This window comes from Natator depressus, chromosome 8, assembly GCF_965152275.1.
Source record: "Natator depressus isolate rNatDep1 chromosome 8, rNatDep2.hap1, whole genome shotgun sequence".
Classification (NCBI taxonomy): domain Eukaryota; kingdom Metazoa; phylum Chordata; order Testudines; family Cheloniidae; genus Natator; species Natator depressus.
The window spans coordinates 41,173,668-41,197,536 of record NC_134241.1 but is presented as its reverse complement, the minus strand read 5'-3'; the positions used below and the strand labels follow the sequence as shown (position 1 = coordinate 41,197,536).

General features: G+C 52.5%; 1 protein-coding gene across 1 annotated transcript in view; it reads left to right on the top strand.

The window, feature by feature from the left end:
• The window catches only part of DDR2 (discoidin domain receptor tyrosine kinase 2), a 152,891-nt gene that overhangs the window by 72,987 nt on the left and 56,035 nt on the right, over positions 1 to 23,869 (top strand). Inside the window, exons 3-5 of the mRNA XM_074960831.1 lie at positions 18,257 to 18,359; positions 22,231 to 22,462; positions 23,228 to 23,375. Coding sequence (XP_074816932.1) covers positions 18,257 to 18,359; positions 22,231 to 22,462; positions 23,228 to 23,375 — 483 coding nt within the window. The remainder of the gene's footprint in view (positions 1 to 18,256; positions 18,360 to 22,230; positions 22,463 to 23,227; positions 23,376 to 23,869) is intronic.

The following is a 23,869-nucleotide window of genomic DNA, read 5'->3' as shown; positions in this document are numbered from 1 at the left end:
AATGGAGTAAGTATCATTCACTCATCCCATTTGACAGATGGAGAAATGGAGGTATAGAGCAGGGCAGTGATTTGCCCAGGGTCACCCAGTAGGCCAGGGGTAGAGCTGGGACTAGAACCCAGGTCTCCTGAGTCCCAGTGCACTGCTTTACCCCTAGACTATACTGCCTCATGTACCTTAGCTGTGACCCACAGTTACACAGTCCTTGACGAGTTTCAGCTATTCCAGTGTTGCCTCTTCAACAGTTCAGCAAGGGTACCTTGGTTGTAGCTTGCAAAGGGCCTGCTATTTTAATCCAGTGCTACTCTAGTGCCAAAGTACCTCCACCCTGAACTGCAGAATCCCCTGGGCCCTCCTGCAGCTCTGCCAATGCAGAATCCTGGCTCTCCTAAGTAGGGACACTTGTTCCTGAGGGGTGTTAGATCTGTGCATGCATGGGGAGGAGGTTGATCTCACTGAGCATGTTTGACTTGTGATTATCTGTGGTTTCATGTGAAGCCTGGGCCTTTGAGTGGAGGCCTTTCTATGTTTTGTTCCCAATTGGTCCAGTTTTATTTTGAGTTTGATGAGAGCAAGGAAAATTGTACTGGGAATTATTTTTTTTTCCTGGTCCGAGGTGCTTTTTTTGGCCATCCCTAGCTGTAGCAAACTAAGACTTGCTTTATAAAATCTCTGACAGATGCCTGGCCCCTATGCAGAGCCAGAGGCTTTTGAAGTCTTTTTTAAAAATTGGTACAAGCAAGAAAAGAACATCAAAAAGTGATTTCTCCACATGCTCAACCCCTTGGTGCATTCATGGAAGCAGAATCTCTTAGACCCTTTGGCCGTGGTAGAGGAACTGGTACATATCAAGGGGTTACAGTTCGTTTCCACTGTGACCCAATCAGTTCAAGGCCCAGGGCCATCAGGAAGGAAGTTTGCTGGATTTCCCCATGGACTATGCACAACATCATACTGATTCCAAAGGAGTCGATCCCGTTTCACTGGAAGACTTCTATCAGACATAGGTTTGGCCTTGTCTGGCCTGGACAGTTATTGTACTGGACTGGAGCCAAGTAGCTGAGCAGATCCCAAAGGAACAACCCTACAAGGGCTTCCTACTGGCTTTCAGTGTGATCTGCGGTTGTAGCCCTTGAAGCTGTGATCTGCTCTGCTATCACAAGTTAAACAGGTTCAGGTTTGGTCAGTATTTGGATGGAAAACCTCCAAGGAGAACTCAGGGGCTACTAGAAATGGTTCTGGTGATTCAGCAGATGCTGCTCTTTACTGGACACAGTGCTAGGGGCCAGCTGTGCTGCTTGCTGTCTTTTGGACGAGACGTGACACTGATGATCTGTAGTCCCCTGTGGCCATCAAAAGTATTATAGAGATCAGCCTGGGCATTTAGACCAGGACACACTAATTAGATTATGCTGTGCAAAATTCCCTCTGCCCCTATAGCCAAGGTCCCCAAACTGTGGGCGCATCCCCTAGGGGGGCATGGACGAACGTCCAAGGGTGCGCAGCAGAGCTGGACCAGCCCCCATGGGGGGCAGGGAGTGCCACCCAGTCCCTCCCCACCCCCAGCTTTGCTCCAGTCCCACCCCCAGCTGCGTCCCCATCCCTGCTCCCAGCCTCGGCAGCAGCTCTGTTCCCAGCCTGGGGCTGAGGTTGGGAGCGGAGCTACCCCAGGCTGCAGGCCCGGCTGTTGCCCCACATGGCAGCCCAGCTGCGGCTCTGCTGCCACCCCTGCCCTCAGCCTTGGCCCCTGGCTGTGGCCCGCTTCCGGCCACAGACCTACCCCCACCTGTGGCCCCAGCCTCTGCCCCTTACTCCAGTTTGCATCCCCTGCCCTCTCCCTAGAGCTGGGGCCCTGTTCCTGGCCCCAGCAGGTTGGGGGTGGGGGGGCATGGACAGTAATAAGGGGGGGTGGAACCCTCAAAAGTTTGGGGACCACTGCTCTATAGAGAACAAATGTTTAATCCTGGGCTGTCAGTCTAGCAGAGGAAGGTAAAACATGAGCCTATGGCTGGAAGCTGAAGCTAGACAAATTCAGACTGGAAATAAGGTGAAAATCTTTACCAGTGAGAGTAACTAACCATTGGAACAACTTACCAAGGGTCATGGTGGATTCTCCGTCACTGAAAATGTTTAAATCAAGATAGTTTTTCTAAAGCTCTGCTCTACGAATTGTTTTGAGGAATTTCTCTGGTCTGTGCCGTACGGGAGATCAGACTGGATGATCACACTGGCCCCGGAATTGATGCATTTTCACTTCCTTTCAAAAGTGGTTAGTCATGTGGCATTGCTGTGTGCTGTAAACCAGCTGCTCCCTCCCACCCCAGCAGTGGCTGTATTTCAGTGGTGAGTAATGAGTTCTGCAAAGTGTTTGTGTTGGGATCGTTTGGATTGCAATACCTTACAGTATAGAAATACAGTGTATCAAGGTGAAACAGCCCTGGGTCAGACTGAATCACAGTCCATTACTTCCATTTCCATTGAAGTTCATGGCGATTCACTGGTGCAAAACCACTGTAAGAGGAGAGCCAGTCCATATGTCTTCCCTGCTGGTGTAGGCTGGAACTCAGCTGACCCGTGGGCCATAGCTGGGACAGCGTAGTGTAGGGGCAAAGGGCATCAGAGTCTAATGTTCAAATACAGCAAAATGTAAGTGAATTATGGACTTTAGCCCATGACCACGATCAGGTTGGTGACGGGCTGGGGAGAACAGGTCATGTGGCTGGAGACCTGGGCAACTTGGTCTGCACTGCACCTTTGCTCAATGGGCTGGTGCTGACTTGCATTAGACGCTGGCCAGTCTGGAGCCCAGTGTTAGAGGGAGATGTGGCTCATTGGGCACGGATTGGCTTAGTCTAGGTGAGCTCTGCATTCAGCTTCCAGTCCTGCGGCTGGCAGAGCTGTCGGGGAAGAGCATCCCATCCCAGGGGAGGGGAGGCGATGTCTTCAGCTGTCCAGTTAGCAAGCTACCCTGACCTGCCTACGGGCAGCAGCAGGTCAGAAGGGAAGATGAGATAGGAGGCAAGCAGGTTAGCTGACCAAGTTGCAGAGGAAGCCATGGGCAGAAGGTAGGAGGTGAAAAAGCCCAGAACGCAACACTGTAAGGTGGTGGCTCAGGTGGGAGCGAGAGCAGTTTGTGCTGTGGTGCCTGTCGGCATCATTGCCAGTCTGACATCTCGCTGGTTGCTGAGGGTGAAGACAGGACACTGGGGAGCTGCGTTTGCCACTAGTGAGGGCTCCGGCTGGGGGTCCAGGCTCTGGGGTGGGGCTGGGGATGAGGGTTTTGGGGTGAAGGAAGGGGCTTCAGGCTGGGGCAGGAGGTTGCGGTGCTGGGGGGAGGTGAGGGCTCCAGGAGGGAGTTCGGGTGTGGGAGGGAACTCTGGGCTGGGGCTGGGGGTTGGGGTGCAGGACGGGGTTTGGTGTGCAGGGTCCAGGCAGCACTTACCGCGGTGGCCCCCAGGAAGTGGGCCGCCAGGTCCCTGCAGCCCCTAGGCACATGGGCGGACAGGTAAGCTCAGCACGCTGCCCTTGTGCTTGCAGGTGCCGCCCCCACAGCTCCCATTGGTCGTGGTTCCTGGCCAATGGGAGCTGCGGAGCCGGCCCTTGGAGCGGGGGCAGTGCGTGGAGCCTTCCTGGCTGCCCATGCGTCTAGGGGCTGCAGGTACCTGGTGGCCGCTTCCAGGAGCCACAGGGAGCTAGGGCAGGCAGGGAGCCTGCCTTAGTCCCAGGCCCCCGCTGCACCACCAACCAGACTTTTAATGGGTCCCTTTTCGCCAGGGTATCTTTTCGACCAGGTGTTCCGGTCGAGAACCAGACACCTGGCAACTCTAGCCATACCCAGTGTCCCAGCGCATGGCTGGACAGGGAGCAGAGACAGAGATGCCATGGGGGTTTACTGGAGACTCCACTCTTGCTATTGATTTGACATGGCAGGCTCTTTCTCAGATACAGTAGTGATGGCCTATAGACTAATGCCCCCAAGACAGAATGCTACCAAGCCTTCCAATGTGCCTATAACAGACTGATATCCAGACCCCGGAGGCCAGCTTCATTGTCTGTCTGTCTCTGCAATTCCAAGGCCCCCAGCTCCCCCACATCAGTGGGTCTCCAGCCCAACTCCACAAGCTGCAGCTGACTCCTGCTCACTGCTGGGGCTGTAAGCCATTAGGCAGTCCTGCCTCCTGCTGCGTGTAGTCCAGCCCAGGAGCCTGGCAGGGTTCCCATGGGTGTTTTTCACCAGCTAAACTAAAGCCAAACCTCTTTCTGTGCCCTGTGTGGCTGCTTTGCATCAGATGCCACAAAACCAGGAGGAGGAGCAAGCACCCAAAGAGCAGAACTACAGTGCAGACGGAGCTGCCTGGAGCCAGGAGCAGGCCAGGCAAGGAAGGGAGAGAGGATCAATAAGATAAAAGTTGTGCACCAAGGAGGAGAGATCAAGAGCTCAGATCCCAAGTGGGGTGACCTTAGAGCACCCCCATGTACCACACTCACACTGGTTTGTCTTGTCTTAATACTGAACAAAGACTGCTGCTATCCAAGGAGGCTGTGGGGCTAGATGGGGAGCAGAGGTACTCACAGAATGGTCTTTCTTTGAAGGCATCGTCCCCAGTATGAGGATGTCTGAGAATCCCTAATGGAGCATGCCTCTGGGTGCAGGTCCCTGCTGCACAGAGGTGCCCTCTGCTACCGGTGCCATGCAGAACAGGTTATCTTGCAAACTAAGCCCTCTTCTAAACCTTTCTCCCCACATAGGACTCTATGGGGACCCCCACTGGACACAGGGCACATACACGGTGCTGCCAGGTCAGACCATTTATCACAAGTCTTGCCATATTTGGTGTTTTCCTTTAAGATCCCAGCTCCTGGACTCAGGGCATTCGGTGAGAATCTCAGCTTTCATTAGCAAAATTAAGTTTGTATCCCTCATGGTTGTGGTAGGGTTGCCAACTTTCTAATTGCACAAAATTGAACACCCTAGCCCTGCCCCTTCCCCGAGGCCCTGACCCTGCTCGCTACATTTCTCCTCCCTTGGTGGCTTGCTCTCCCCGACCCTCACTCACTTTCACTGGACTGCAGCAGGGGGTTGGGGTGCAGGAGGGGGTGAAGTCTCTAACTGGGGGTGCAGGCTTCAGGTGGGACCACAGATGAGGGATTCAGGGTGCAAGAGGGGGCTCTGGGCTTGGACAGGGAGTTGGAGTGTGGGAGAGGGTGAGGGCTCTGGCTGGGGGTGCAGGCTCTGAGGTGAGGCCAGGGATGAGGGGTTTGGAATGCAGGAGGGGGCTCTGGGTTGTGGGGGCGCTCAGGGCCAGGGCAGGGGGTTGGGGCTCGGGATTGGGGTGCTGGCTTACCTTGGGTGGCTCCCGGTCAGCTGCTCCCCAGAAGCGGCCAAAAGGTCTGGCTCCTAGGCAGGGGGATCCATGAGGCTCTGTGTGCTCTCTTGTCCCATAGGCACCTCCCCCACAGCTCAAACTGGCTGCTATTCCCAGCCAATGGGAGTGCAGAGCCAGTGCTCAGGGTGGGGACAGTGCACGGAGCCCCGTGGTCCCCCTGCCAGAAGCCGGACCTGCTGCTGGCCACTTCTGGGGTGCAGCACGTAGCCAGGACAGGTAGGGACTAACCTGTCTTAGACCCGCAGCACTACTGACCAGACTTTTAACTGGAAGAAAACCAGACACCTGGCAACCCTAGGTTGTGGAGAAAAGGTGGAAATCAAGACCCGAGTGTTAGCTAACGGCTCAAAGACTGGAAGGCAAAGAGATACTGCAACATTCATTCTTATGTTTTGAAATCTCAAGACTTTTGGAGGATTTTTGAATATCTGGGGTTGGCAAGGCTGCAGAAGAACACCTGGTTGTCTCCTTTTGGAATGCAGGGCATGTATAACCCATATACCAACACATAGCTTTTCTCTGCACAGCCCACAACACTTTGCTTTGAATGCACTAGCTAAAATCAGCAAAAAACTGGTTCACCTGCTTCTGGGCCTCAGTGTTTTCCCTCTTCTGGAGAGGTCCTGGGATTGTAAATGGTCCCTTGGCTCCAGGTGGAGCACGGCATGCTGGAATTTGTAGTCCCTGCAGGCCCCAGATGGGGGTAGCTGCTCGCTGTGTGGTAGGACTATGTGGGCCACTTTGGCCCATTTGCTGCATGCTTGCCTCTGGCTTTGGCCTGTGTGTGTGTGTGTTTACTTGGATGGAGCTTAGTCGGCTGGAGCCAGTGGTGAGACAGTAAACAGCAGGGAACAAGCCACTCTTTCAGGAGCTGGCTTGGCAGCTAGGCGTGACAAATAGCTCTTGGGAAATTGTGTTGTAGCTGCTGCTGCACATGGGCTACAGCGAGGGCCAAGCCACAGCCATGGCCGCGGCACTGGGTACTTTTCCACTCCCAGACTGAGGGGGAATCAGCCTGTGGAAGGAAGCGAGAGGAAACTAATCAGCTGCTTCGTGGGAAGCCTGAAGGTGCTGCCTGCTGCAGGTTTATGGTGGTTTGAACTGAATGCTATGGTGGGAGGGGATGCGGGAGGCTGCTTGCTTGGCCTGGTTTTATCCTGCGTATCTTTAGGGCAGGTGGGAAAGAAACGCAGAGTCCATTAAAGCAAAAGGAACAAGTTCCCTTTTCCAAGTGAATTTCTCCCTGGTAAACCATGCTGGAGCGAGAAGCGCAGAGACTGAAAACGCCTGTGTATCCATGACAGGAGCAGCACCAGTTTACCCGTGCTCTCTCTCACTCACACAAACTACACCTCAAGGAGTGAGAGTACTTCATGGCCAGTTCAGTCATTGTCTTCTTTCCTGATAGCACTGGCTGCAATGGTGTGCTTGTGGATGCCTGTCCCAATAGGAAGGGGAATTAGACCCTGCCCCCTCTGTTCATTTCACACTAGCCACTGAATGACCATCTGATGGGAGCGGCCTTTGTCATGGGCCTGGGCTTGATTCAGATCAAGGGTCTAGAAGTGTATAGCTTTTAATGCCATAAAGGAGCACTGCAATCCTCGAGTCTGACCTGCATAGCACAGGCCAGAGACCCTCCCCGGGATTCCTGTAGTCAGCCCAAAAAGTTGATAGTGGAGCTAGAGCTGATCCTAAGGTATCCGGTCTTTACTCAGAAATTGCAAGTGATTACTCAGATACTTTTGGAAAAACCTACCTACCCTTTGAGTGAGGGGGAGTCATCACACGTCTGGGGAATTTGTTCCAGTAGTGAATTAGCCTCACTGTTAAAAATCTGCACCATATTTCCAGAATGAACTCTGCTGACTTCTGCTTCCAGCCACTGGATCTTGTTCTGCCTTTGTCTGCTAAATTGAAGAGCCCTCTGCTCTCAGAAATCTCCTCCCTGTATATGGATGTCTGTTCTAGACTGTGATCAAGTTGCTTTTAATTCCTGTTCAATGAGCTTCTTTAGCCTCTCACTGTGAGGTGGGTTTTCCAGATCTCAAATAATTCTTGTGGTGCTTCTCTGAACCCTCTCCAATTTTTCAACATCCTTTTTCAAGTATGGCTGCTAAAACGGGGCCCAGGATCCAGTATTGATCTCACCTGGGTATCATTGGGATCACTCAATGAAGACGTGTTGCATGAATTTAGACAGAAAGATACACGGCCAAATAGTGTTAACAGGACTAACCATCCAACATTAAACAGTTTTAAACAAGGTTTGCGGTTTGGTGTGCAGAGACCTCAGCTTAGTACCATGGCACAAACACCATTAAACGTCCCTTTAAACCTGTTATTAAGAAACAGAAAAGAAGGAAAAGTTATTTAATACTTTACATTTTAAATTAATTAAGGCTTTCATTTTAACAACAGCCCTTGTTCCCTTTCCCATTAGCAGAAAAGGGTTTTTAAAGGAAATATCCCCTTGTTTGACATTCTCTTAGGTCATGTTAAAATGATGATAATTGTTCTTTTTGGGGAAAAGGGAAGAAGTTAGTTGAAATGGGCTCGAACTATTGTTAAAATCGGATCTGTTTCTTACAAGACAAAATGAAATAAACACACACAGAAGGGGAGAGAAAAGAACAGAAAAGATAGAAAATGAAGCTTCTGGTGCTGACTCTCACTTGCAGCCTCACTGCTGGAAAAACACAGACCCAGCACATGGACTTATCAGCCACTCCAAGACCTGGCAAACTTATACCAGCGCTAGGCTGTTTAGGGCTCTGCTTTTAGTTGCTTCTGTATGGTCACAGGCTCACAGCAGTGTTGCAAAATATAAGAATAGCCATACTGGGTCAGACCAAAGGACCATCTAGTCCAATATCCTGTCTTCCAACAATGGCCAATACCAGGTGCCCCAGAGGGAATGAACAAAACAGGTAATCATCAAGTGATCCATCCTCTGTCATCCAGTCCCAGCTTCTGGCAGTCGTGGCCAGCCAAGTCAGACTCTTATTAGACAGAGGCAAAATGAGAGAGATAGGAAAGAGGAGAAATAAGGTAGGGAAGGAAACGGGCACAATGGAGCAGGGAGGAGTGAAAGTTTGACATGCCAGCTGGTGGTTGGGATTCAGCTGGAGCTGGTAGGGGTGGCAATGTCATCTGGGTTCCTCTCTCTGGCCCGGTCTGGTCAGAACACCAGTTTGGGTCAGGATGACAAAGATCTGGGGCCCAGGAGATGGTGGGGGTGGCAGCCATGATGGTGAAGCTCACTCCAGTAGCCAGTTTGTCTCCCCAAAGTCTCTTTGTAAGGACCCCAAAGGCAGTGGTGGGTGTAACAGCCGCCGTTATTTCAGCCACCAGTTAAGACTAATATTCAACACACCAACTTTGGTTAATTAATTTCCAGACCCACATTTTTCTTGTTTACCAGGCATGATCTTAACACAGTCCTTGAGCTGGGCTAGGAGGCCTTTCTGTTTGGACTCAGTCACGCTGTCTCCCCTTCACACCTTTTCTATCAACATTTGTTGTTCTAGTTCACAAACTATCACAATAACCTTACACTCATTCTAGGGTTGCCAACTTTCATTGGTCATATTCTTGGAGGTTTCATTGTGTGACTTAATCTTCAATTAAAGATTAAATTTTAATTCCTGGAGGCTCCAGGACAATCCTGGAGGGTTGGCAACAATAACTCTCTACCAGTGAGCTCATAGTGAGGGTAAATGTATAGGTCCAATTATCACAACAGCTCTCTGCTCAAAAGGGGAAACCAAAAGTTTGGCTGTGTAAGGAATGGGAGGGATAATAATACAGAAGATACTGTAATGCTTTCATATCGCTCAGGTTTCAGAGTAGCAGCCGTGTTAGTCTGTATTTGCAAAAAGAAAAGGAGTACTTGTGGCACCTTAGAGACTAACAAATTTATTTGAGCATAAGCTTTCGTGAGCTACAGCTCACTTCATCGGATACATTCAGTGGGAAATACAGTGGGGAGACTTATATACATAGAGAACATGAAACAATGGGAGTTACCATACACACTGTAACAAGAGTGATTACTTAAGGTGAGCTATTACCAGCAGGATAGCCGGGGCAGGGGGAAACCTTTTGTAGTGATAATCAAGGTGGGCCATTTCCAGCAGTTGACAAGAACGTGTGAGGAACAGTGGGGGGTGGGGGTGGGGAATAAACATGGGGAAATAATTTTACTTTGTGTAATGACCCATCCACTCCCAGTCTCTATTCAAGTCTAAGGGTATGTCTACACTACGGAATTAGGTCGAATTTATAGAAGTCGGTTTTTTAGAAATCGTTTTTATATATTCGAGTGTGTGTGTCCCCACAGAAAATGCTCTAAGTGCATTAAGTGCATTAACTCGGCGGAGTGCTTCCACAGTGCCGAGGCAAGCGTTGACTTGCAGAGCGTTGCACTGAGGGTGGCTATCCCACAGTTCCTGCAGTCTCCGCTGCCCATTGCAATTCTGGGTTGAGATCCCAATGCCTGATGGGGCTAAAACATTGTCGCGGGTGGTTCTGGGTACATATCATCAGGCGCCCGTTCCCTCCCTCCCCTCCGTGAAAGCAGCAGCGGACAATCATTTCGCGCCTTTTTTCTTGAGTTACCTGTGCAGACGCCATACCACGGCAAACATGGAGCCCGCTCAGGTAACCGTCACCGTATGTCTCCTGGGTGCTGGCAGACGTGGTACTGCATTGCTACACAGTAGCAGCAACCCATTGCCTTGTGGCAGCAGATGGTACAGTAGGACTGGTAGCCATCATCGTCATGTCCGAGGTGCTCCTAGCCACGTCAGCCAGGAGTGCCTGTGCAGACATGGGTGCAGGGACTACATTAGAAATGACTTGACCAGGTCATTCTCTTTAGTCCTGCAGTCAGTGCTATTGAACCATCTTATGGTGAGCAGGCAGGCGATACGGATTGCTAGCAGTACTATTGTACCATCTTCTGCCGGGCAGGCAAGAGATGAGGATGGCTAGCAGTCCTATTGTACCATCTTCTGCCGAGCAGCCATGAGATGTGGATGGCTTGCAGTCCTTCTGCACCGTCTGCTGCCAGCCAAAGATGTAAAAGATAGATGGAGTGGATCAAAACAAGAAATAGACCAGATTTGTTTTGTACTCATTTGCCCCCCCCCCCCCATCTAGGGGACTCATTCCTCTAGGTCACACTGTAGTCACTCACAGAGAAGGTGCAGCGAGGTAAATCTAGCCATGTATCAATCAGAGGCCAGACCAACCTGCTTGTTCCAATAAGAACAATTACTTAGGTGCGCCATTTCTTATTGGAGCCCTCCTTGAAATGCCTGAAATTTCCTAACTGAAATACTCCTTGATGTAAAGCCACCCCTTTGTTGATTTTAATTCCCTGTAAGCCAACCCTGTAAGCCATGTCGTCAGTTGCCCCTCCCTCCGTCAGAGCAATGGCAGACAATCGTTCTACGCCTTTTTTCTGTGCAGACGCCATACCACGGCAAGCATGGAGCCCGCTCAGATCACTTTGACAATTAGGAGCACATTAAACACCACACGCATTATCCAGCAGTATATGCGGCACCAGAACTTGGCAAAGCGATACCGGGCAAGTAGGCGATGTCAGCGCGGTCACGTGAGTGATGAGGACATGGACACAGGCTTCTCTCAAAGCATGGGCCCTGGCAATGTGGGCATCATGGTGCTAATGGGGCAGGTTCATGCGGTGGAACGCCGATTCTGGGCTCGGGAAACAAGCATGGACTGGTGGGACCGCATAGTGTTGCAGGTCTGGGACGATTCCCAGTGGCTGAGAAAATTTTGCATGCATAAGGGCACTGTCATGGAACTTTGTGACTTGCTTTCCCCTGCCCTGAGGCGCAAGAATACCAAGATGAGAGCAGCCCCCACAGTTGAGAAGCGAGTGGCAATAGCTCTGTGGAAGCTTGCAACGTCACACAGCTACTGGTCAGTCGGGAATCAATTTGGAGTGGGCAAATCTACTATGGGGGCTGCTGTGATGAAAGTAGCTAACACAATCAAAGATCTGCTGATATCAAGGTTAGTGACCCTGGGAAATGTGCAGGTCATGGTGGATGGCTTTGCTGCAATGGGATTCCCTAACTGTGGTGGGGCTATAGACGGAACGCATATCCCTATCTTGGCACCGGAGCACCAAGCCGGCGAGTACATAAACCGCAAGGGGTACTTTTCAATAGTGCTGCAAGCACTGGTGGATCACAAGGGACGTTTCACTGACATCAACGTGGGATGGCCGGGAAAGGTACATGACGCTCGCATCTTCAGGAACTCTGGTCTGTTTCAAAAGCTGCAGGAAGGGACTTTATTCCCAGACCAGAAAATAACCGTTGGGGATGTTGAAATGCCTATAGTTATCCTTGGGGACCCAGCCTACCCCTTAATGCCATGGTTCATGAAGCCGTACACAGGCACCTTGGACAGTAGTCAGGAGCTGTTCAACTACAGGCTGAGCAAGTGCAGAATGGTGATAGAATGTGCATTTGGACGTTTAAAAGCGCACTGGCGCAGTTTACTGACTCAGTTAGACCTCAGCGAAACCAATATTCCCACTGTTATTACTGCTTGCTGTGCGCTCCACAATATCTGTGAGAGTAAGGGGGAGACGTTTATGAGAGGGTGGGAAGTTGAGGCAAATCGCCTGGCTGCTGGTTACGCACAGCCAGACACTAGGGTATTAGAAGAGCACAGGAGGGCGCGCATCAGAGAAGCTTTGAAAACCAGTTTCGTGACTGGACAGGCTACGGTGTGAAAGTTCTGTTTGTTTCTCCTTGATGAAACCCCCCACCCCTTGGTTCACTCTACTTCCCTGTAAGCTAACCACCCTCCCCACTTCCCTTCGATCACCACTTGCAGAGGCAATAAAGTCATTGTTGCTTCACATTCATACATTCTTTATTCATTCATCACACAAATAGGGGGATAACTACCAAGGTAGCCCAGGAGGGGTGGTGGAGGAGAGAAGCACCAGGAGGGGTGGTGGAGGAGGGAAGGACAAGGCCACACAGCACTTTAAAAGTTTAAAACTTTAAAACTTGTTGAATGCCAGCCTTCTGTTGCTTGGGCAATCCTCTGGAGTGGAGTGGCTGGGTGGCCGGAGGCCCCCCCACCGCGTTCTTGGGCATCTGGGTGAGGAGGCTATGGAGCTTGGGGAGGAGGGCAGTTGGTTACACAGGGGCTGTAGTGGCAGTCTGTGCTCCTGCTGCCTTTCCTGCAGCTCAACCATATGCTGGAGCGTACTGGTTTGATCCTCCAGCAGCCTCAGCATTGAATCCTGCCTCCTCTCATCACGCTGCTGCCACCTTTCAGCTTCAGCCCTCTCTTCAGCCCACCACTTTCTCTCTTCAGCCTGCCACCTCTCCTCCCGGTCATTTTGTGCTTTCCTGCACTCTGACATTGTCTGCCTCCACGCATTCGTCTGTGCTCTGTCAGTGTGGGAGGACAGCATGAGCTCAGAGAACATTTCATCACGAGTGCATTTTTTTGCCTTCTAATCTTCACTAGCCTCTGGGAAGGAGAAGAACCTGTGATCCTTGGGGGGTACTGGCTCCAGGTCCAGGGTGAGAAACAGTTCCTGGCTGTCGGGAAAAATGGTTTCTCCGCTTGCTTGCTGTGAGCTATCTACAACCTCATCATCATCATCTTCCTCGTCCCCAAAACCTGCTTCCGTGTTGCCTCCATCTCCATTGAAGGACTCAAACAACACGGCTGCGTTAGTGGTGGCTGAACCCCCTAAAATGGCATGCAGCTCATCATAGAAGCGGCATGTTTGGGGCTCTGACCCGGAGCGGCCGTTCACCTCTCTGATTTTCTGGTAGGCTTGCCTCAGCTCCTTAAGTTTCATGTGGCACTGCTTCGGGTCCCTGTTATGACCTCTGTCCTTCATGCCCTGGGAGATTTTGACAAATGTTTTGGCATTTCGAAAACTGGAACAGAGTTCTGATAGCACGGATTCCTCTCCCCATACAGCGATCAGATCCCGTACCTCCCGTTCGGTCCATGCTGGAGCTCTTTTGCGATTCTGGGACTCCATCATGGTCACCTCTGCTGATGAGCTCTGCATGGTCAGCTGCAGCTTGCCATGCTGGCCAAACAGGAAATTGAAATTCAAAAGTTTGCGGGCCTTTTCCTGTCTACGTGGCCAGCGCATCTGAGTTGAGAGTGCTGTCCAGAGCGGTCACAATGTAGCACTGTGGGATAGCTCCCGGAGGCCAATACTGTCTAATTGCGTCCACAGTACCCCAAATTCGACCCAGCAAGGCCGATTTCAGTGCTAATCCCCTTGTCGGGGGTGGAGTCAGGAAATCGATTTTAAGAGCCCTTTAAGTCGAAAAAAAGGGCTTCGTCGTGTGGACGGGTGCAGGGTTAAATCGATTTAACGCTGCTAAATTCGACCTCAACTCCTAGTGTGGACCAGGGCTGATTCAAACCTGATAAAAGGCACAGTATGCAGTTAGCCTGTGGTGTTCTCTGCCATATGATCATTTTGACACCAAGAGCTTAGCAAAGTTCAGAGAAAGGATTGGCCACTTATATAGATAAAGAGAACATCAGAGTTAGAATTGTAACATCAGAGTTAGAACTGCTGACCCTCCAAGAGTTTTTAAAGGGATTTAAATCGTCTACTTACTGGAGCTCAGAAGGAAGTTTCCTCCCTGGTAAGTATCCTATAACTGTCTACTGCAACATTTCTTGCACCTTTCTCTGATGCACTGGCCACAGTCAGAGACAGGATCCTGGATGGCTCACAATGGCAATTCCTATGCTCACCAGTGCCATATATAGAGGTGTGAAAGGTGACCCTCCCCAGCAGTGCTGCCTAGTGGTTAGGTTGTCCTCCTCCCTGATGGTCTCCTTTCTTCTACCACTCCATCCTGTGGGATCTGTCCCTTTGTTTGTGGCTCAGTCCTTCTGACCTGCTCTGCTTCCCCTTTTAAACTCCACCTCCTGTTTGTGCTGGCTTTGCATATAAGAACATAAGAACATAAGAATGGCCCTACTAGGTCAGACCAAAGGTCCATCTAGCCCAGTACCCTGTCTTCTGACAGTGGCCAGTGCCAGGTGTCCCAGAGGGAATGAACAGAACAGGTAATCATCAAGTGATCCATCCCCTGTTGCTCATTCCCAGCTTCTGGCAAACAGAGGGTAGGGACACCATTCCTGCCCATCCTGGCTAATAGCCATTGATGGACCTATCCTCCATGAATTTATCTAGTTCTTTTTTGAACCCTGTTATGGTCTTGGACATCACAACATCCTCTGGCAAGGAGTTCCACAGGTTGACTGTGTGTTGTGTGAAGAAATACTTCCTTTTATTTGTTTTAAACCTGCTGCCTATTAATTTCCTTTGGTGACCCCTAGTTCTTGTGTTATGAGAAGTAGTAAACAACACTTCCTTATCTACTTTCTCTACACCAGTCATGATTTTATAGACGTCAATCATATCTCCGTTTAGCCATCTCTTTTCCAAGCTGAAAAGTCCCAGTCTTTTTAATCTCTCCTCATACAGAAGCCGTTCCATACCCCTAATCATTTTTGTTGCCCTTTTCTGAACCTTTCCCAATTCAAATATATCTTTTTTGAGATGGGGCGACCACATCTGCACACAGTATTCAAGATGTGGGCGTACCATGGATTTATATAGAGGCAACATGATATTTTCTGTCCTATTATCTATCCCTTTCTTAATTATTCCCAGCATTCTGTTCACTTTTTTGACTGCCTCTGCACATTGAGTGGATGTTTTCAGAGAATTATCCATAATGACTCTAAGGTCTCTTTCTTGAGTGGTAACAGCTAATTTAGACCCCATCATTTTATATGTATAGTTGGGATTATGCTTTCCAATGTGCATTACTTTGCATTTATCAACGTTAAATATCATCTGCCATTTTGTTGCCAAGTCACCCAGTTTTGAGAGATCCTTTTGTAGCACTTTGCAGTCTGCATGGGTCTTAACTATCTTTAGTAATTTTGTATCATCTGCAAAGTTTGCCACCTCACTGTTTACCCCTTTTTACAGATCATTTATGAATATGTTGAATAGGATTGATCCCAGAACGGACCCCTGGGGGACACCACTATTTACCTCTCTCCGTATGGGGTTGTTTGGGCCCAGAACTGCTCTCTAACCCTTTGTTCTCCAGTGTGGGGTTTGCACACCCCATCACAAGAGGTAACATCACTTTTCTCTGCCTGCTCAGTACTTCTCTAGTTATCCACCCCAGGAGTAGGCTAGTCCTCTTTGCTGCAGTGTTGCACTGGGACTTTATGTTCAGGTGGTATCCACCATGACCTCTATGTCACTTCCAGAGTCACTACTTTCCAGGATAGAGTCCCCCATCCTATAAGTGTGGCCACATTCTTTGTTCGTAGATGTATGATGAAAGATCAGTGCACCAAGCTTACCTAGTTACCAGATCGCTCTGTATCAGTGGCCTGTCCTCTTTGCTATAGGCCACAACACTAGACTTTGTGTCATTGGTAAACTTTATCAGCAGTCATTTTATATTTTCTTCCCAATTATCGATAAAAGAATAGGGTGAGAACAGATCCCTGCAAGAGCCTACTAGAAATAATCCCATTAGATTCTAGTTTCCCATTAACAACTATACTGTGAGATCTATCAGTGAGCCAGTTTTGAAGCCACTAACATGGGCCATATTGATATTTGTATAGTGCCAGTTCTTAAATCAAAATGTCACTTGGGACTAAGTCACATCCATTACAGAATCTAAGTTTATTATGTCATCATAGTTACCTTTATCAGACAGATTTATAATTTGCTCCAGGAACAATATCACGTTTGTTTGACACAACCTATTTTCCATGAAACCATGTCTGCTGGTATCGATTATATTTCCAGCCTTTAGCTCTTTATTGCTAGAGTACCGTATCAGTCATCTGCAACACGTATGTTAGCCCACGGAACCAGAAGGCCCATCCCCACCATGGGTGAGCAGCTGGTTTTGAATGCTGACCAAGTCTCTTCTCACTTAAAGCACAGTGTACTGTGTTCTTGTGAACTATTGTAACCCATACCATGCTCTGTGGGGCTCTGGCCCCCTCTACTGATGGAGTTTAATGAGTCTGCTACAGCCTTAGCAAACAAAGCTGGGTCATTTAGCTCAGGCACTAGAGGCTCCTGCTTTAAGATCTATAGGGCCCAGGTTCAATTCCTGCTGTTAATAATGCACCCTACTAAGCATGGTATTGTGTTATCGCGGCCTGGTGGTTGCAGGTAATATGCCCTGACTGTCCTAGGCTGGCTCCCTGAGAGGGGCTAACCCCATGAAGCCCTGGGCTGCCATGGGCACTCGTAGCTGTCAAAGCTGCCCAGGTATCAACCATCCATCCACATGCATCATTGGAAATGTAGCTCCTGGTTGCAGTTCACACCCGCCACCTCTGTCTGGTGAGCAAAAGGAGGAGCCTCCATCAGCAGCTGGAGCTGAGAGCCACATGCACAGCTCTGGCACATCCCATTTTTGCCTGTCTCTGAGATGCCCTTCCACGGTGCTGAGTGAGAGGCTGCAGCTGCCCCCACATGCCTCCTCAGAGCACTGTGTGGACTGATTCTCCACAGAGAGGGAGCTCTGCCTCCCCTGAGAACAGCAATCTCTGGCTCTCATCCTCCAGGCAGCCCTGTGTGGCTGGGCCCCTGCCGGTCCCATGGAGGCCAGGTGGTGGAGGACTGAGTCAATGTGGGGCAGCTCTTGGAATCAGGGCCCATGTGAGGAAGAAGCCAGGACACTCAAATGAACCTGACCAGCTGTGTCCTTCACCACAGGAGTGGAAGAGTCAAATGGTATCTAGGACTCTGTCAGTAGAATCCACACACCCCAATAGGAACACGTGTGCCCACCCCCTCTGATTTCCACAGTGCTTGGGCATCAGTCACCATCTCCTGTTCAGTGAGCAAGGCTAGAGTGAGCATGAACCTCTCCGTTAGGGCATGGTAAGTCCTTTGGCCCAGAGGAGCTCAGGACACTTACTCCAGGATTGCAGCAGTCTCTGTGTGACACTGGCTGCTACTGGGGACTCCTGCCAGGCCTGGGGACTCCTCCTGGATACCAGAGACACCCCTGCTGCCAACTACAAGTCAATTACCTCCCTGCCCCACCCTGCTGAGGGGAGTCACTTTCCCTCATGCAGGATGGCAGCATGGAAGGTGCACAGGCATGACTTGCTGAGGTGCAGTGATCAAGCTGTGTTGATGGGGTCTGGGTCTGGGATAGCAGGGTTTGGGTGAGGGGCATTGGCAGATCTGTGTGTGAGCCCAGGAGGAGCTGCGGCAGGTACATTTGCAGTGATGTTACTGTGCGGTAGGGGCCAGGCACTAGAGTAGCAGGTGGTGCTGCGGGCTGGGACAGAAGTGTATCTGGAGCTATGTGGAGGGCACAGGCAGGAGAAGGGGCTGCCGGGATGTATCAAGAGTGGCTACATCAGCCAGGCTGTGTGGAGGTCCCAAGGTTTGCATAGCAGGGGGGTCTGTGGGTCTACACCGGATACCAGACACCCATATTTGTGTGGGGTGCGAAGCCAAAGCCTAGAAGAGCAGGAGGTGCTACTAGAGATCTGCGGATGGGCCTGTTTCTTATACCAAGCCTATCACTGTGGTATCTGTGGTGCACTGGCATAGCTTTGGGGAGGTCCCAGGGCTGAGCTAGCATGTAGTGTGGTGGAGCAGGGCTGGCATGAAGTGGGGGGAGCTTGTCCAGAGCTACCTGCACCACGCCTGACCTTCTCCTGAGGGCCAGTTCTGAGTTCCTCGGAGGCACTGAGCATTCTCCACACTCACTGGAGCAAACCGAAGGAGCAGCCAATGGTGTGTCTCGTTTCAGCTGTATGCCGTTATCCTCTGGGCATGTCAGGTGGCCACATCCCGGATGAGGACATCTCCGCTTCCAGCCAGTGGTCTGAATCCACAGCAGCCAAGTATGGAAGGTGAGGGCAAGCGATGCAAGGGAGCCATGTGCCTTTCACATGGGGTGATTGGCTGTGTGGTATCACACTTGACCTATGGCAGGGGAGAGCTGTGTCACTGATGTTCTCAATGGCCATAGCAGGATTTCACTAGTGTTCCTGTTTTGTGACTGGCCATTGCTGGGCGAGGACCCTGTGCTGGGGCCCGGGGCGTGTTCCATGCACCTGCAGAGTCTCACTCTGCCAGTGTCATCCTGCGTGTGCAGCATACCTCAGTGGCTGCCCTCTTCCAGACTCCTCTGCCAGCCACCACTGCTCCTGCACCCTGGGCCCAGCACAGGATGAGGCAGGCTCTGCTGCAGCTGTAGGGAGGTGGAGAGCACTTCCCAGAAACAAGCAGTGAGGCTGTGGTTCCATGGCAGCTGTGGGGCTGGCCAGTGATGAGCTTCCAAAATCTTAACAACCAGTTCCCTCCTCACCCCACGAGGGGGTCGTGGCCTGTCCCGTCCCCCCCCCGGGCCCCTGCCCCATCCACCCCCTCCTCTGTCCTCTGAATGCACCCAGATCCGGGCAGGAGGGTCTCATGGGCCACTGTAGTGGGTGCCCACCCCGCCCCGCCCCTAAGAGCCAGAGGGACCTGCTGGGGGGCGAGGTGGGGAGTCTTGGCAGTGCTTACCTGGGGCGCTCCCGGGAAGCATCCAGCAGGTCCCTCTGGCTTCTAGGGGCGGGGTAGCATAGCTAGGAGGAGCGGCTGCTTCCCCCACTGATCACATGAAAAGTGGTGCCCTAGGCGCCGACTCCATGGTTGGTCCGGGGCTAGAGCTCCCACGGAGAAAATTTGGTGGGTGCAGAGCCCCCCACGGCAGCTTCCCGCCCCGCGCCCAGCCCCAGATCACCTCCGCCTCCTCCCCTGAATGCACCGCCCTGCTCTGCTTCTCCACCCCCTGCCCCCGCTTCCCGCGAATCAGCTGTTCGCGCAGGAAGCCTGGAAGGGCTGAGAAGCAAGCGGCGACTTCGTGCTCAGGCCCAGGGAGGCAGAGGTGAACTGGGGTGGGGAGCAGTTCCCCTGCGCCCCCTGGGTTACCTCCTGCGGTGCGGGCGGCCCACCTCGCGCCCCTCTCCCCAGCTCACCTCCGCTCCGCCTCCACCTCCCTGGGCCTGAGCGTGAAGCCACCACTTGCTTCTCAGCCCTTCCCTCGCGAACAGCTGATTTGCGGGACGCTGGTTGGGGGCAGGGGGAGAGCGGAGAAGCAGAGCGGGGCGGCGCGTTCAGGGGAGGAGGCGGAGGTGGAGCAGAGGTGAGCTGGGGCCGGGTGCGGGGCGGGGAGGTGCCGGTGGGTGCTCTGCACCCACCAAATTTTCCCCATGGGTGCTCCAGCCCCGGAGCACCCACGGAGTCAGCACCTAAGGCACCACTTTTGGCTGGTTAAATTTAGAAGCCCTTTTAGAACCGGTTGTCCCTCGCAGGACAACCGGTTCTAAAGGGGCTTCTAAATTTAAGCACTGGTTCTCGTGAACTGGTGCGAACCGGTTCCAGCTCACCACTGGGGCTGGCCCAAGATAGGGTTCCTGGAATGTGTTCCTGGGGGCAACTTTGTGGGGCCATGGCTAGGCTGCATGGGGCCAGCCCCTGCAGCAGTTGCCAGGTGCCATGGTGGCTGACAGCTTGGTCACTGGCTGAGGCCCCTGCAAATGCAGGCTGAGGGCATATTCATCAGCAAGAGGGAAGCTGCAGCCCTCTGCCCCTAGCAGTCTCCTGCCAGGTCCCAGAGTGAGGAAGAGTCCAGCCAGCCGCAGAGGGGAGCAGAGCGGAGATGGGAGCATGAGGAAGGTGCCAAGTGGACAATGGGGCTGGGGACCTGGGCTCAGACCCAGGGATTCTTGGGGTGAAAGGGACATGCTGTGTGTCAGAAGACAGAGCAGATTTGCGGAAGAGTTTTGTAGTGAAAGACATGCAGCCATGAGCTTTCTAACCCAGACCTTTCCCCAGGAGACTAGACCCAATGGGCTGTGTGATGCCTGCAGACTCAGGAAGGGCGTGTGGCCCTGGAGCTCAGCTGCATGTCAAGGGGCCTCCCTGAAGCCAGCATTAGCCATCACAGTACCCTCTGGGAGTTCCCTCCCTCACTCTGGGCTCAGTAAAGGATGCTGCAAGAATGCGTGTGTTCATTTGGGAACGCATGCTGGAGAGGGTCCCTTGTGCTAGGAACACTGTCATGAACGTTCCCTCAGCTGGAGCAGTGACCCTGAGCCAGCGAGGAGTTCCTGACGGGTGGCACTCACGCCGGGTCTCCTCTCCTCCCACCCATGGTCATCTTAACTCCTGCAGGCAGGGCGAGATAAACCCACCCAGAACAGCCCTATCGGCCTCACTTTCTCTGCTGGCCCAGCCCGCTCCTCGGAAGTTGCCTGAGTGTGAGAGGGCAGCTGCAAGAGAGAGGCTACACCCAGCATGTGCCCAGCAGAGGCTGCCCCAGGGCTGGGGTTTGACCTTGTGGCAGCCTGTCGCTCTTCACTGGGGAGTTGGTAGCAGGATACAGTCTACAGCATGGTGCTCTTCCACTGTTCCTTCCTGTGGTACTGACAGCTCTTCCTCACCTGGTGCTGAGGGAAAGTCATGCATCATCTCTGGTGATTGGAGGGAGACGTTTCCTCCTGACCCCTCCCATCTCACCTCTCCATCTGGGGCTCTGCCCTGCCACCTTGGTTACCCAACAGCTTTTCACGTGGCAGGCCCTGCACGTTGGGTTTCTGCCTCTAGTGCCTGGTCCCTGACCCAGCTGTGAGGGCTCCTGTCGGGCTTGAGGCAGGGGCCAGTTTTGCATACATGCCATGCTGCTGTTGAAGGGCCAGCCCCACGTCAGAGGCAGTGAGGAACACTCTCCAGGGAACATGCCCATGGTGATACCCTCCAGCTCCTGCTATATATTATCCTGGTGCCGTCTGCCTGGCCCAGTGCAGTCCCATGTGCTTTCTGCCCTCCCCCACTTTGGGTAGCTAGTGCCCAACAGGTGCCCACAAGTGAGGACTGGTGAGAGAAGGGACTGCAGTTGGGCCCCCTGGTGAGCAGGATCTGGGGGCAGTGGTGCTGTATTCCCCTCCCCTGGGCCCACAGAGCCCCAGGGCCCACACTGGCCCTCAGGCCTGGTTCTGGTGGGATTTCTGATGGGTCAGATACAGACCCTGCCCCCTGCTGGAGCCAGGATCAGAGCAGGGGAGCACACAATTTGTGAGCGGGGAGGCAAGGAAACACCCCCACAAGACAGCAGGCAAGGAGAGCCGGGTGGCCATGATGGGTGGGTATGGGTCATGCTCAGAAACGGCACCCAGCACCAGCACTCCATATCCAGTGTGAGCTGCTAGGGGAACATGAGATGGCCTGCGGGAGGGAGAAATTCTGATTATGCTGCTCCTTGCCCAGCTCCACACTGGCCATGGGACTGGTGTCCCTATGGGGGGCCCAAGGCCAAAGCTCAGAACTCAAAGGGGGTCGGGGCACGCTCCTCCAGCATTTTATAATGAGAGAATTGAGACCTCAGGGCTTCAGGCCTAAGCTTGGCTGGTGAGCCCTCCCTACTGCAGGGCCCCAAATCTGTGAATCCACCCCATATCCCAGCTCCTTGTGAGGGGAAGGACAGGTCCTCCTTGCGCTGCAGGTGAGTTAAGGGTTGGAGGCTGAGGAGCTGAGACTTTCCTACTTTGTTACTGCTGGTTAGAAGATTCCTGGTCAGTGCTAGGCCAGCCCAGGGGCAAGTGGGGTGGGCTGTGGGGAAGGCAGGGTGGGGACTGACGCCTGGGGAGCAGGGTGCCATAATAGGCTCTCACAGGAAGTCTTTTTGGAAGTGACTCTCTCTCTTCCTCTGCACTCCTACCCCACCCTGCACTGCCCCAGGCTTGATTCAGAAGAGGGTGATGGGGCTTGGTGTCCAGAGATCCCAGTTGAGCCGGATGACCTCAAGGAGTTCCTTCAGATTGACCTGCACGCCCTGCACTTTATCACCCTGGTGGGGACCCAGGGGCGACACGCTGGCGGCCATGGCAATGAGTTTGCACCAATGTACAAGATCAATTACAGCCGGGATGGCACCCGGTGGATTTCCTGGAGGAACCGGCATGGGAAGCAGGTAAGGAGGTGGGGAAATTAATAAATCTTCCCTGCTAGGATCCCACTGCCCTAGAGATGGGAAGGGGGGCCTTGTATGTGGGATGTGCCACCATGCTCAGACTGGCACCCTAACCAAGTGTTGCTGCTCTGGCATATACTGCAAATCCAGTACCAGGTGGGCCAGGTATCTCTATAGCTGCCACCTCGAGTTACAGGCATTCAGGTCTGGAGCAGTGCCTGGCCAACAAGCAGAACACCATCTCCTAGGACAGAGAATGCCTTTGCCTGGCTAGGGTACTGGCAATGAAGGGTGTCAGCAATCCATTTCTGGGGCAGTTGGGGCTTGGTCACTGGAGTATTGGAAAATGCCAGTGAAGATGCTGATGGTACCTGCCATGCCCATTCGTGCCAATCCACCTCTCCCAGTGCAATGTAGACAGCAGATGCACATTAGCACCATCCAGGCTGCCACAGCTGTAGTGCTGGATGGAAGTTCACTGCAGGGAATACAAGCATATCTACTGCCATGCCCTAGGCCCGTAACAATGACAAAGCCCCATGCACTGGAGGGATTGTGCCCACCACACAGATGCTGAGACTGATGCAAAAGCAGTGAGCTCCCTGCCCCCGGTGGCAGAGAAGTGCTGGGTGGTGGTAGCAGGGTATGGTGAGGTGCAGCAGCCGTGAGCCACACTTGGAGGCCTGTGGGATGTGTGAGCTGCCCTCTGTCTCTCTCAGCTGCACAGCATCAGCGCTCTTTGCTCCTAGTATCTGTTGTCCCTAGGTGCTGGATGGAAACACCAACCCTTATGACATTGTCCTCAAGGACCTGGAGCCTCCCATCATAGCTCGCTTCATACGCTTTATTCCCATCACCGACCACTCCATGAATGTATGCTTGCGAGTGGAGCTCTACGGCTGCACGTGGCTAGGTGAGCAGGGGCTCTGCAAGGGCACCAGTCACACCCATTTCCAGTGCCATGGATCAGGGGACCAGAAGAACTGCAAGTACAAGGGCTCTTGCTGTGGCAGCGGGACCCTGTGTTGTGTTTGGGGGTCTGACATGGAAATGCATCTGTCTGCATGGATCTCTAGGCAGTGGGGGCTTGCAAGGGGCTATGGCTGGCAATGGGGCTTGGAAGGGGAACACTCACCAGAAGTGTTGCCTTCTGGTCAGGCTAGGGTGTGGTAGGTTGTCTGCCTCCCAGGGGTTTCCCTTTCTCACAGTAAATCCTCTGTTTGGGGATCTGTTCTGTTAGCGACTCAGCCCTCCGGCTAGGTCACATGTTTGAATCCAATGATGTGGAAATCTTCAGAAGTCAGCAAGAGCTTCGGGGCTTCCCCCATGTGTTGGGGTTTTGGGGTCTGGACCCTTGCACCTTCAGGGTCTCCCAACTAGATTCCCCACCAAGGGACAGGCTTTTGT